Below are 13993 nucleotides of genomic sequence, written 5' to 3' on the forward strand. Positions count from 1 at the left end.
CCTTCAATTGTTAACTGAATTCTTGCAGATCTGTGATACTGTTAAGACCAATAGGGTTGATCCCGAGGTCTACAGGCTTATGCTTTTCCCATTTGCTGTAAGAGACAGAGCTAGAATATGGTTGGACTCTCAACCTAAAGACAGCCTGAACTCTTGGGATAAGCTGGTCACGGCTTTCTTAGCCAAGTTCTTTCCTCCTCAAAAGCTTAGCAAGCTTAGAATGGATGTTCAAACCTTCGGACAGAAGGAAGGTGAATCCCTCTATGAAGCTTGGGAGAGATACAAGGAACTGACCAAAAAGTGTCCTTCTGACATGCTTTCAGAATGGACCATCCTGGATATATTCTATGATGGTCTGTCTAAATTATCAAAGATGTCATTGGACCATTCTGCAGGTGGATCCATTCACCTAAAGAAAACGCCTGCAGAAGCTCAAGAACTCATTGACATGGTTGCAAATAACCAGTTCATGTACACTTCTGAAAGGAATCCTGTGAGTAATGGGACGCCTCAGAGGAAGAGAATTCTTGAAATTGATACTCTGAATGCCATATTGGCTTAGAATAAAATATTAACTCAGCAAGTCAACATGATCTCTCAGAGTCTGAATGGATTGAAGGAATCATCCAACAGTACTAAAGAGGCATATTCTGAAGAATAAGCTTATCATCCTGAGAACCCTGCAATAGCAGAGGTGAATTACATGGGTGAATCCTATGGAAACACCTATAATCCCTCATGGAGAAATCATCTAAATTTATCATGGAAGGATCAACAAAAGCCTCCACAAGGCTTTAATAATGGTGGAAGAAACAGGTTTAGCAATAGCAAGCCTTTTCCATCATCCACTCAGCAACAGACAGAGCATTCTGAGCAGAATCTATCTAGCTTAGCAAATATAGTCTTTGATCTATCTAAGGCCAATGTAAGTTTCATGAATGAAACAAGGTCTTTCATTAGAAATTTGGAGGCACAAGTGGGCCAGCTGAGTAAAAGAGTCACTAAAACTCCTCCTAGTACTCTCCCAAGCAATACAGAAGAAAATCCAAAGAGAGAGTGCAAGGCCATTGATTTAACCATCATGGCCGAACCTACAAGGGAGGGAGAGGACGTGAATCCTAGTGAGGAAGACCTCCTGGGACGTTCAGTGACCAATAAGGAGTTTCCTTTTGAGGAACCAAAGGAATCTAAGGCTCATCTAGAGACCATAGAGATTCCATTGAACTTCCTTTTACCATTCATGAGCTTTGATGACTATTCATCTTCTGAAGAAGATGAAGACATTGCTGAAGAGCAAGTTGCTCAATATTTAGGAGCAATCATGAAGCTGAATGCCAAATTATTTGGTAATGAGACTTGGGAGGATGAACCTCCCTTGCTCATCAAGGAACTAAATCCCTTGGTTCAGCAAACTCTACCTCAAAAGAAACAGGATCCTGGTAAATTCCTAATTGCCTGTAACGTAGGCATCATGACCTTTGAGAAGGCTTTGTGTGACCTAGGGTCAGGAATAAACTTAATGCCACTCTCTGTAATGGAGAAATTTGGGATCTTTGAGGTGCAAGCTGCCAGAATCTCATTAGAAATGGAAGACAACTCAAGAAAATAGGCTTATGGACAAGTAGAGGACGTGTTAGTAAAGGTTGAAGGCCTTTACATCCCTGCAGATTTCATAATCCTAGACAATGGGAAGGAAGAGGATGAATCCATCATCCTTGGAAGACCCTTCCAAGCCACAGCAAGAGCTGTAATTGATGTGGACAGAGGAGAATTGGTCCTTCAACTGAATGAGGACAACCTTGTGTTTAAGACTCAAGGATCTCCTTCTGTAACCATGGAGAGGAAGCATAAAAAGCTTCTCTCACTGCAGAGTCAACCAAAGCCCCCACAGTCAAACTCTAAGTTTGGTGTTGGGAGGTCACAACCAAACTCTAAGTTTGGTGTTGAACCCCCACATTCAAACTCTAAGTTTGGTGTTGGAAGGTTCCAACAATGCTCTGAACATCTGTGAGGCTCCAGGAGAGCTCACTGTCAAGCTATTGACATTAAAGAAACGCTTATTGGGAGGCAACCCAATGTTATTTCATTATATCTATTTTATTTTTCTTTTGTTATTTTGTGTTTTAGTAGGTTGATGATCATGTGGAGTCACAAAAACTACTAAAAAATCAAAAATAGAATGAAAAATAGCATTGAAAATAGCACACCCTGGAGGAGAGCAGTCTGGCGTTTAAACGCCAGAAACAAGCATCTGTCTGGCGTTTAACGCCAGAAACAAGCATCTGCCTGGCGTTAAATGCCAGAAACAGGCTACATTTGGGCGTTTAACGCCAAAAACAAGCAGCAGTCTGGCGTTAAACGTCAGGATTGCACAGCAAGGGCGTTTTACACGCTTAATTGGAGCAGGAATGTTATGTCCTTGACCCCACTTGATCTATGGATCCCACAGGATCCCCTCAGGATCTGTGGACTCCACAGGATCCCCACATCTTCTTCTCTCCTCTTCACACCTTTTCATAACTCTTTTCCCCAAATACCCTTCACCAATCACCTCAATCACTCTTTTCCATCACCTCTTCACCACTCACATCCATCCTCTCTTCCCCATAAACCCCACCTACCTCCAAAATTCAAACTCTTTTCCCTCCCAACACCAACCCTAATGGCCGAACCCTAAATCCCATCCCACCCCTATATAAACCCCTCTTTCCTTCTTTATTTTCACACAACACAATCCTCTCTTCTTAGCCTTGGTCGAATACACCTTCTCCCTCCATCTCCTCCATTCTTTTTCTTCTTCTCCTTCTTTCTTTCTTCTTTTGCTCGGGGACGAACAAACATTTTAAGTTTGGTGTGGTAAAAGCATAGCTTTTTGTTTTTCCATAACCATTTATGGCACCTAAGGCCAGAGAAACCTCTAGAAAGAGGAAAGGGAAGGCAATTGTTTCCACCTCTGAGCCATGGGAGATGGAGAGATTCATTTCAAAGGTCCATCAAGACCACTTCTATGAAGTTGAGCTAAGAAGAAAGTGATCCCTGAGGTTCCTTTCAAGCTCAAAAAGAATGAGTATCCTGAGATCTGACATGAGATCCGAAGAAGAGGTTGGGAAGTTCTCACCAACCCCATTCAACAAGTCGGGATCTTAATGGTCCAAGAGTTCTATTCAAACGCATGGATCACTAGGAACCATGATCAAAGTGTGAACCCGAATCCAAAGCATTAGCTCACCATGGTTCGGGGGAAATACTTAGACTTCAGTCTGGAAAATGTAAGGCTGGCGTTCAACTTGCCAATGATGGAAGAGAACGCATGCCCCTACACAAGAAGGGTCAACTTTGATCAAAGGTTGGACCAAGTTATCATAGACATATGTGAGGAAGGAGCTCAATGGAAAATTGACTCAAGAGGCAAGCCGGTTCAATTAAGAAGGCATGACCTCAAACCAGTGGCTAGGGGATGGCTAGAGTTCATTCAACGCTCAATCATTCCTACTAGTAACCGGTCTGAAGTTACTATAGACCGGGCCATCATGATCCATAGTATCATGATTGGAGAGGAGGTGGAAGTTCATGAGATTATACCTCAAGAACTTTACAAGGTGGTTGACAAGTCCTCCACTTGGGCGAGGTTAGCCTTTCCTCACCTCATATGCCACCTCTTCAATTTGGCTGGAATTGACATAGAGGGAGACATCCTCATTGAAGAGGACAAGCCCAACACTAAGAAAAGGATGGAGCAAATAAGAGATCATGGACCTCAACAAGAGCATGAGAAAATCCCCCACCATGAAATCTCTAAGATGCCTCAAGGGATGCACCTTCCTCCACAAAACTATTGGGAGCAAATCAACACCTCCTTAGGAGAATTAAGTTCCAACATGGGACAACTAAGGGTGGAGCATCAAGAGCACTCCATCATCCTCCATGAAATTAGAGAAGATCAAAGAGCTATGAGGGAGGAGCAACAAAGACAAGGAAGAGACATAGAGGAGCTCAAGCACTCCATAGGATCATCAAGAGGATGACGCCACCCACACTAAGGTGGACTCATTCCTTAATCTCCTTGTCTATTTATTTTCTGTTTTTGATTTCCATGCTTCATGTTTAATTATGTTTGTGTCTTTACTATATGATCATTAGTGTTTAAGTGCCTATGTCTTAAAGCTATGAATGTCCTATGAATCCATCACCTCTCTTAAATAAAAAATGTTCTAAAAACAAAAGAACAAGAAGTACATGGTTTCGAATTCATTCTTGAAACTAGTTTAGTTATTTTGATGTGGTGACAATACTTTTTGTTTTCTGAATAAATGCTTGAAAAGTGCATATGTCTTTTGAAATTGCTGTTTATGAATGTTAAATATGTTGGCTCTTGAAAGAATGATGAAAAAGGAGACATGTTATTTGATAATCTGAAAAATTATAAAAATTGATTCTTGAAGCAAGAAAAAGCAGTGAATACAAAAGCTTACAAAAAAAAAAGAGAAAAGAAAAATAGCGAAAAAAAAAGGAAAAGAAAAAGCAAGTAGAAAAAGTCAAAAGCTCTTTAAACCAAAAGGCAAGAGCAAAAAGCCAATAACCCTTAAAACCAAAAGGCAAGGGTAATAAAAAGGATCCAAGGCTTTGAGCATCAGTGGATAGGAGGGCCTAAAGGAATAATATCCTGGCCTAAGCGGCTAAACAAAGCTGTCCCTAACCATGTGCTTGTGGCATGAAGGTGTCAAGTGAAAGCTTGAGACTGAGCGGTTAAAGTCAAGGTCTAAAGCAAAAAAAAAAAAAAGAGTGTGCTTAAGAACCCTGGACACCTCTAATTGGAGACTTTAGCAAAGCTGAGTAACAATCTGAAAATGTTCACCGAGTTATGTGTCTGTGGCATTTGTGTATCCCGTGGTAATACTGGAAAACAAAGTGGTTAGGGCCACGGCCAAGACTCATAAAGTAGTTGTGTTCAAGAATCAACATACTGAACTAGGAGAATCAATAACACTATCTGAACTCTAAGTTCCTATAGATGCCAATCATTCTGAACCTCAATGGATAAAGCGAGATGCCAAAACTATTCAAGAGGCAAAAAGCTACAAGTCCCGCTCATCTGATTGGAGCTAAGTTTCATTGATATTTTGGAATTTATAGTATATTCTCTTCTTTTTATCCTATTTGATTTTCAGTTTCTTGGAGACAAGCAACAATTTAAGTTTGGTGTTGTGATGAGCGGATAATTTAAACGCTTTTTGGCATTGTTTTTACATAGTTTTTAGTATGATTTAGTTAGTTTTTAGTATATTTTTATTAGTTTTTAATAAAAAATCACATTTTTGGACTTTACTATGAGTTTGTGTGTTTTTCGGTGATTTCAGGTATTTTTTGGCTGAAATTGAGGGACTTGAGCAAAAATCATATTCAGAGGTTGAAGAAGGATTGCAGATGCTGCTGGATTCTGACCTCCCTGCACTCAAAGTGGATTTCCTGGAGCTACAGAACTCCAAATGGCACGTTCTCAATTTCTTTGGAAAGTAGACATCCAGGGCTTTCCAGCAATATATAATAGTCCATACTTTACCCGAGTTTAGATGACGCAAACTGGCGTTCAATGCCAGTTTCATGCTACATTCTAGAGTTAAACGCCAGAAACAGGTTGCAAAGTGGAGTTAAACGCCAGAAACAAGTTACAAACTGGTGTTCAACTCCAAGAGAAGCCTCTACACGTATAAAGCTCAATGCTCAGCCCAAGCACACACCAAGTGGGCCTCAGAAGTGCATTTCTGCATCAATTACTCATTTCTGTAAACCCTAGTAACTAGTTTAGTATAAGTAGGACTTTTTACTATTGTATTTACATCTTTGGATCATCTTTGATCAGTTTTATGCTATCTTAGACCTTTATGGGGGCTGGCCACTCGGCCATGCCTGGACCTTGCTCTTATGTATTTTCAACGGTAGAGTTTCTACACACCATAGATTAAGGTGTGGAGCTCTGCTGTTCCTCATGAATTAATACAAAGTACTACCGCTTTTCTATTCAATTCAAGCTTATTCCAATTCTAAGATATTCATTCGTACTTCAATATGAATGTGATGATCGTGATAGTCATCATCATCCCCAACCTATGAACGCGCGCCTGACAACCACTTCCGATCTACCTTAGATTGAATGAATATCTCTGGGATTCCTTAATCAGAGTCTTCGTGGTATAAGTTAGAATCCATGGACGGCCATTTTTGAGATCCGGAAAGTCTAAACCTTGTATGTGGTACTCCGAGTAGGATCTGGGAAGGGATGGCTGCGAAGAGCTTCAAACTCGCGAGTGCTGGGCGTAGTGACAGACGCAAAAGGATCAATGGATCCTATTCCAGTATGATCGAGAACCAACAGATGATTAGCCATGCAGTGACAGCGCATTGGACCATTTTCACTGAGAGGACAGGATGTAGCCATTGACAATGGTGATGCCTAACATACAGCTTGCCATAGAAAGGAGTATGAATGATTGGATGAAGACACTAGGAAAGCAGAGGTTCAGGAGGAACAAGCATCTTCATACGCTTATCTGAAACTCTCAGCAATGAATTACATGAGTATCTCTATCTTTAATTTACGTTTTATTTATATTTTAATTATATTTTAATTATCAAATATCCATAACCATATGAATCTGCATGACTGAGATTTGTAAGATGACCATAGCTTGCTTCAAGCCGACAATCTCCGTGGGATCGACCCTTACTCACGTAAGGTTTATTACTTGGACGACCCAGTGCACTTGCTGGTTAGTTGTGCGAAGTTGTGAAAAAGAACTAAGATTATGAACGTGCGTATTAAGTTTTTAGTGCCGTGACCAAGGAATGAACCGTTACGATTTCTGCGCACCAGCTAGTTTCTTAGATTAATAATTAGTTTACTAGCTAATTATTTACTAATTTCTCGAATTTTATAGTTAACAAATTGAATTTTATGTTAGTGGGTTTAAAATTTTCTATCTTTAACCTAATATGAGTTGTGTCAATATCTCATAAACTATTGTATCCATAAGACATATACTAGAAGAGTGAAAAATCATTTTTTAGTTTAATTTCATGGTCAAATCATAGTGTATACAAATAAGGTTGGGTGAGTCCCTCTTATTTTGCATCAGAAATTGGATAATGATTTCCTTCCCTTTCAATTTCAATTTATCCAAAATTCTGGTGTCTACAAATTAGGTTGAGTGAATCCCTTTCTTATTACATCAAGAAATTAGATATAAAGTAGAGTGATTCTCTTTGTCTTCAATTTCAATTTATTCCCTTTCAATTGTTCTTGTTTATCCTCCATTTTGTATCATTTAATATCAGATTTTATGTATTAAATTAATCTTTATTAGTCTATTTTATTCTTCTTGTTCCCTAATAAAAAAATACAATGTTCCAAGTGTCTCTACCCTTATTTCTTTTCATATGTTCTTGTTAGCATTGCTGTCTTTATTGTCATGTATTTCTTTTGTTATTATTGTCTTTGTACCTTATTTATCTATCTTGTTGATTTTATTCTTACCCAAAATAAAATAAAGAAAAAAGAGAAGAAATTGTCTTTTCTTCTTTGTATTTGTTTTTTTTTTTTTGTATCCTATCTTTTTCATACAAGATTTAAGGACGAATGTTTTATGAAAAGGAGGAGAATGATACGTGCTTTAGATATTCGTGATATGAGGAGTTTAAGTATTATTTTATAATTATCTGTTGATACTTTTAAGTGTTAGAATATTCAGTTTATTTTTATGTATTTTTATTTTATTTATTTAGTCAGCTTTTATGTTAATAGGTTTAGAATTTTCTATATTTAACCTAATATATGCTTTATAAACTATTATAACCATAAGACACATATTAGAGGATTGAAAAATAACTTTTTGGTTTCATGGTCAAATCATAGTATTTACAAAAAAAGTTGAGTGAGTCATTCTTATATTGCATCAAGAATTGGATAAGATATAGAGTGATTTTCTTCCATTCACTTTCAATTTATCCCAACTTCTGGTGTCTATAAGTTATAGATTGAGTGAGTTCGTTCTCTTGTTGCATCAAAAAATTAGATAAAATGTATTGTGATTTTTTTATCCAATTTTAATTTATTCCGTTTCAATTTTTCTTGTTTATCGTCCATTTTGAATTATTTGGTATCAGATTTAGGTATTAAATTAATCTTTATTTGTCCATTTTGTTCTTCTATTGTCCTAATACAAAAATTACAATGTTCCAAGTGTCACTGCCCTTATTTCTTTTTATATCTTCTTGCTAGTCCTTGTTGTCTTCATTGTCTTGTGTTTCTTTTGTTATTGTCTTTATTTTCTATTAATATATCTTGTTGATTTCATTCTTACCCAAAATAAATGAGAGAAAGAAAACAAAAAGAAGAAATAAAAAAAGAAGAAATTGTCTTTTATTTTTGTATTTGTCTTTTTTGCACATTATATTTTTCATACGATATGATTGGAGGAAGAATCGTTTCTGAATAGAAGGAAAATGATATGTGTTTCATATGCTCATGACATGAAGAATTCAAGTATTATTTTATAGTATTAATTTATATTTTTTAGTGTTAGAATGTTTAGTTTAATTTTATGTATTTTTATTTTATTTATTCAATAAGCGTATTGTGCTTTATATAAATTGGCTTAGAGTTTTTATATCTTTAACCTAATATGAGGTGTATAAATAACTCATAAACTAGTATAGCCATAATAAACATATTAGAAGGTGAAAATTTACTTTTTAAAATTATGATAAAACCATGGTGTGTACAAGTAAAATTTTGAGTAAATTCCTTTTTGTTATATCAGAAACTAGATAAACGGTAGAATAATTTTTTTCTATTCAATTTCAATTTATCTCGGAGTATAGTGTGTCCAAATTAGATATTTAGATTGAGTGAGTTCCTTTTTTATTACATCAAAAAATCATATAAAAGATAGAGTGATTTTCTTTATATTCAATTTTAATTTATTCTCTTTTAATTTCAACATATCTCACAACTAGAAAATGACTTAATACAGACAGATTTACAGACAGATTTGGTCTATATTACAGACGGATTTTTGGTTACCGACAAAATTATCGACGGATTTTATCCCTCTGTAAAAGGCTTGTCGGAAATTATTTACCGACGGATTTTTTTGTCGGAAAATTATCGACGGATTTTTACCAGTTACCGATGGATTTTCCCTTTGTAAATTCTCCATCCATTTCCTGAAGCCGACGAACTTTCCGACGGATTTTCCCTCAGTAATTTCAGACCGATTTTCCAACGGATTTTCCGCCTGTAATTACAGACGGATTTTTCGACGAATTTTTTGTCTGTAAATTACAGACGGATTTTTCGACAGATTTTCTGTCTGTAATTTGAACCTTGAAAAATCATCTCACACTCTGATTACAGACAGAAAATCTGTCTGTAAATCCGTCAGTAAGCTAAAATAGAATTTTTTTATTTTTTCAATTACAAAATAAACTTGTTTTCATACAAAATAAATATAAATTTAATACAAATTTTTATCTAATTTGTATTTGAATATTTATAATATTATAAAAAATAAAGAAATTCATCGTATTATAAAATTAAAAGAAAATTATTATGAACAAGCAAGTCAATATAATTCAAAACATAAACAAAGTGTATTATCAACTATAATCCTCAGTATATTGTTCAACCATACTAAATTTTACACAATTTTACATATATTCCACCTAATCTGTTCATTGCAATTGCAATTGCTTCATGAGTTTCTCTTGAAATAGCTCCAAGAGACATCCCACTAGTGCAGAACCGATGCACAATAGCTGAAACAGGTTCAACCTTCCCTACAGGTATTGGAGCACGATCACTTTTGAACTCAAGAAGTTCATGAAGAACCTGCAATAAAAAATAGAGATCTCAAATAACATTTTGGGTAATAAAATGCAAGATAAAGGCAGAAACTAGGATCTTTAAGACTCACATTCACAGGTCGGTTAGCCAAATGCTGCTGATAAACTGAAAAGGCACTTTGACCAATAATCATGCTGTAAAACATCACATGCAACTACTATCATCATCAACATAAACCAGATAATCCAACAAAAGTGAATCAATAATCAAGCTGTAAAACATCACATGCAAAGACATATAATGACCAATAATTATCCTAGACTAATATGCATTCAACTAAAATAAGAATCAATGATCTTCCTACCCAGCCAAAACCAAACCTACTTGCTAATTAGCTTACAGTCACATGCATTCAACTAAATCCATTAAATAAGAATATCCTACCAGAATGTCAACATGGTTCCAGAGAAAATCAACATGAATCAGAAGCAAAATGAAAAAATGGAAGAGAAACTCACCTTTTCTTCTCCTTTGGAGGCAGAGATCAAAATCCAGAAACAGGGGAAAGATTGAAGCTTCTTGCTGTTGTTCAAAAGCTGCTGCTGCTGTATCATCTTTTAGATTCTGACAAAGAAAAGATAGCTATAACTTCACATCAAATATCAGGGTACACCATATATATATATATAGTAATCTAACTATGGAAAGAAATGCATGCTTTCTTCAAAAATTACCTAAATTTCCACACGAAGGGCTGTGATTTCCTCATCTCTCCCATCCTGTGTTTGTTTGCCAGCCTTGAGAGCACCCTATGACAATAAATAAATAAAAAAATTGAGTATTCCATAAAATTCTGTCTCTCAATATAATTGAGTATTCCACGAAGGGGGCTGTGATTTCCTCAGTTCATATTTCTGCCACATATGATATGATTAATATCCATTCTTCTGGCATACCTCTCTTTGTCGCAAAGCAGCTTCCTTCCTACGTAAATAACAAACAAGCTAGCTTACCTACTCAGAAGTTTGGTTTCTAGGGATACACCTTCTTTAAGAGAAGCAACCTGCCAAAATTAAAATGAACAAGAACACGAAAAATCAGCAAAGGCAGCACAAGGTGTAAAGTAGTTTCTATTGGTAAGTATTAAGCAAATGAAAAATCAAACTCTTTCACAAATGAAAATAGCAAAGTACCTTTGAAAACAAATCTTCTACTTCTCATTCACGAATATTACCAGGGAGGTTCCCAATGTAGACTATTCTGCTCCCACGCCTACTCATTTTCAATCTGCGGCAATAAAATAATCGAAATATAAGGAACAACAATAAAACTAAAACGTGATTAGAAGACCTAAAATTAAGCTAATTCAGCCAGCAATTTCAATTCTCAGCAGAATAAAAATAGAACATCGAAAGGGAGAGAATAAAGAGGAAAATAAAATTGTACAATTGAATTGGAGAGAGGGTATAGAGACTGTTGGGGGAGGAGAAGGGTTGAAATGGGCGAAAGGGATTTTATTTTACCTCTGAAAATGTGACGGAATTAGGGATCGGTAGGTTTGTAGTGGAAGGCCTCCAGGTTAGGGTTTTTCAATTTTGTTTGGAGGAAGGTGAAGCCACGAGGGTCATTGTTGAATTGATTCGAATTGGATGTGATTGAAACTTGTGCGATGAGGAGACAATGAATTCAAAGGGGGCACAACAAAGAAGCTTGAATGTACCAAACACAATGTGCTTTAGAATCAATATAAACCAGACCCACTCTTAATATAATTAATCTACATTCATTGCATCACCACTTACTACTAATCTAATCTATTCTAAGCTGCTCATTACTCATAACTAATATACTAACCTTGTTCATGTTGAGAACACTAATATTCTTATTTATACCCTATTATTGTAACTGAAAAGACATGATCCTAGGCAGCAGGATTTGCTTGGTTGGAGTCTTGCTGCAGCTGTTTCCACTGCTCTGGGATGACAGCTTTCTTGAAAGAGAGAGCGTGAATCTCTTTCATTTCCTCCTCCAATGCAGCATTCACCATTCGATGCCTCTCCAGTAGCCTCTTGCCTTCAAATTCTTCTGATACAATCTCAACTACGAAACTTGCACCGCATCTGATACCGACATGAATTTTATTAGCTTTTCATCAACAAAACGGTTTAATAGCAAAAAATTCAAAGTAAGGTAAGTTTTTTTTACCCTCCAGATGTATCAACTACTTCCTGAAATAGAAATACAAAAAGTGTAAGAAAATAAAAGAATGCCAAAATTAATAGTTTCCCAAGAAATATATCCAGAATCAAAGGAGTGGCTGTTAGTGGTTGAAAAAAAGCAAATGAAAGAACCAGAGTTCTACTTAGAAAAAATGCAGCATAGAATGAATGATGCAAGAAAGAAACCCTTGGGAGAAGAAATTGAACGAAAACATGTAGTGACATACCAGGTGAGTAGGGTTGAGTTTGGATTTCAAACAAGATTCAACTTATAGTTTTTTGCACTTCAAGTTCAAAGAAACTCTAGCATTGACTCTGCAAGGACACCAAGGACAGAGGCAGTAAGAATTGACTCTGCAAGGAAAATCAAGAAAATGCCAAATACTAAATGAAATAACATTATGTTACATTTAAAGAAAAGCTACATCCATCACAACAATTTGAGGGTTATATATAAAGAAGCATATACTATGGAGAAAGGAAAGGAAAGAATTATAAAACTCAAAAAAAAAAAATCACCTACAAGACAAGCATGACCTTGCTGCTAGTAAAATACATTCTGTGTGCACAAGTAACTGAACTTTTACAATGCGGTTGCATATTCTCAAAAAATCTTTTCTTCCCTTCCACCCGTGGTATCTCTTTTGAATCGTTAAAGCTGCAGAATGCAGATAATCCTCAAAATGACCCATCTTCTGAACCTTGTTCAAAGAATCAGCAACTTGGTCAAGTGCATCTTCAGAAATATCACTGCTATTCTTAGCTAGTTGTCTTTGACAGAATGATCTTGCTCTAAAGGCTGCTTAGATTGAAGCAGCAGCAACTAATTTTTGAAAAAGCTACTCATGTTGGATTCAATAGGTCCTGGCTCCTGAACCCAAACAACAAAATTGAGTCAGTGAAGAAAAACAAAACACATTCTTGTAATGTAATGTATCGTAGAACAAAGGGATAAAAATGAAGGTAAAAGACATCACAGTCATTGTATCAAACATGTGGTGATCATTACCCCAAGTGGTGCCAATACAGAAGGCCTTCTCCTTCTACACTTTCAAACACTCTTGCCAAATAAATAAATAAACAGGGAGTTTAGAAACGAATTAGAATTAGTATTCATAATTTCATCTGAATCAGAAGTGAAAGCGTGAAGCAGCTGAGGTGTTCACCTTGTCGAGATCCTCACGAGAACGAGAGGTTCTCGTAGTTCTTGTACTGCTTCAATCGAGTCTCGCGGTACTTCCGTAGCTGTGGTTAAGCTTCACCCATGGAATCCATTGTATATCTTTCCCATGGAGCTTCAGCACAGCCACACGCAGGAGGAGACAGAGACCGGCGATGCAGGAGGAAAAACAGAGCGTTACCGGGGGGTTTCAGCCATGGAGGAAGGAGCGACGTTTGACGGAGGCTTTGAGACGGAGGGAGCGTCGATGGAGGGAGTGGCGAAGCAGGGGTTGGAAGCGCGACGAAGTTCTGGGATTAAGGTTGGAGGCGCGACGAAGCTCTGGGGTTAGGGTTGGATGCGGCGGCGGAGGGAGCCCGTGCGACGCAAGGGACGACGGAGAGAGATCTGTGACGCCAGCGGTGGCGACAGCGGCGGAAGAAGCTGGTGCGACGGAGAGAAGAAGCAACTCGGTGACGGAGAGAGGAACAAGCTCATTTGATATGGGTGGAGTGTAAATGGATCGAGAGGAGAGGGATAAGATTAGGGTTAACTCAATATTTCCGATAGAAAAATTTAGGGTAAAGTACTAAATTGGTCCCCTAGATTTGAGCGTAATTCTGTTTTGGTCCTTAAGGTTTAAAGTGTTCTATTTGAATCCAAAAAAGTTTTATTTAGCATCAATTTAGTCCCACAGTGAGGTCAAAATTAAATAATTAACAAAATGTCCTACATAACAACAGTTCAAGAACAAAATCGATAATCTGGAGAACA

General features: G+C 36.9%; 1 protein-coding gene and 1 non-coding gene across 2 annotated transcripts; both read right to left on the reverse strand.

The window, feature by feature from the left end:
- Window positions 1-211: 211 nt before the first annotated feature.
- On the reverse strand, window positions 212-319 carry LOC148565327 (small nucleolar RNA R71). The gene has a single exon (XR_015884524.1). It is a non-coding gene; the product is annotated as a small nucleolar RNA R71 (small nucleolar RNA).
- Window positions 320-11740: 11421 nt separating this feature from the next.
- On the reverse strand, window positions 11741-12752 carry LOC107640802 (protein BOLA2-like). Its single transcript, XM_016344300.3, has 4 exons — window positions 12617-12752; window positions 12288-12328; window positions 12047-12069; window positions 11741-11961 (listed from the first exon to the last, which is right to left on the reverse strand). Exons 1-4 carry the CDS (start codon window positions 12750-12752, stop codon window positions 11763-11765), a joined length of 399 nt encoding a protein of 132 aa, XP_016199786.1. The 3' UTR covers window positions 11741-11762.
- Between the last annotated feature and the right edge of the window lie 1241 nt (window positions 12753-13993).

The sequence above is a fragment of the Arachis ipaensis genome, chromosome B5 (assembly GCF_059453495.1).
Source record: "Arachis ipaensis isolate K30076 ecotype BB chromosome B5, ASM5945349v1, whole genome shotgun sequence".
Lineage (NCBI taxonomy): Eukaryota > Viridiplantae > Streptophyta > Magnoliopsida > Fabales > Fabaceae > Arachis > Arachis ipaensis.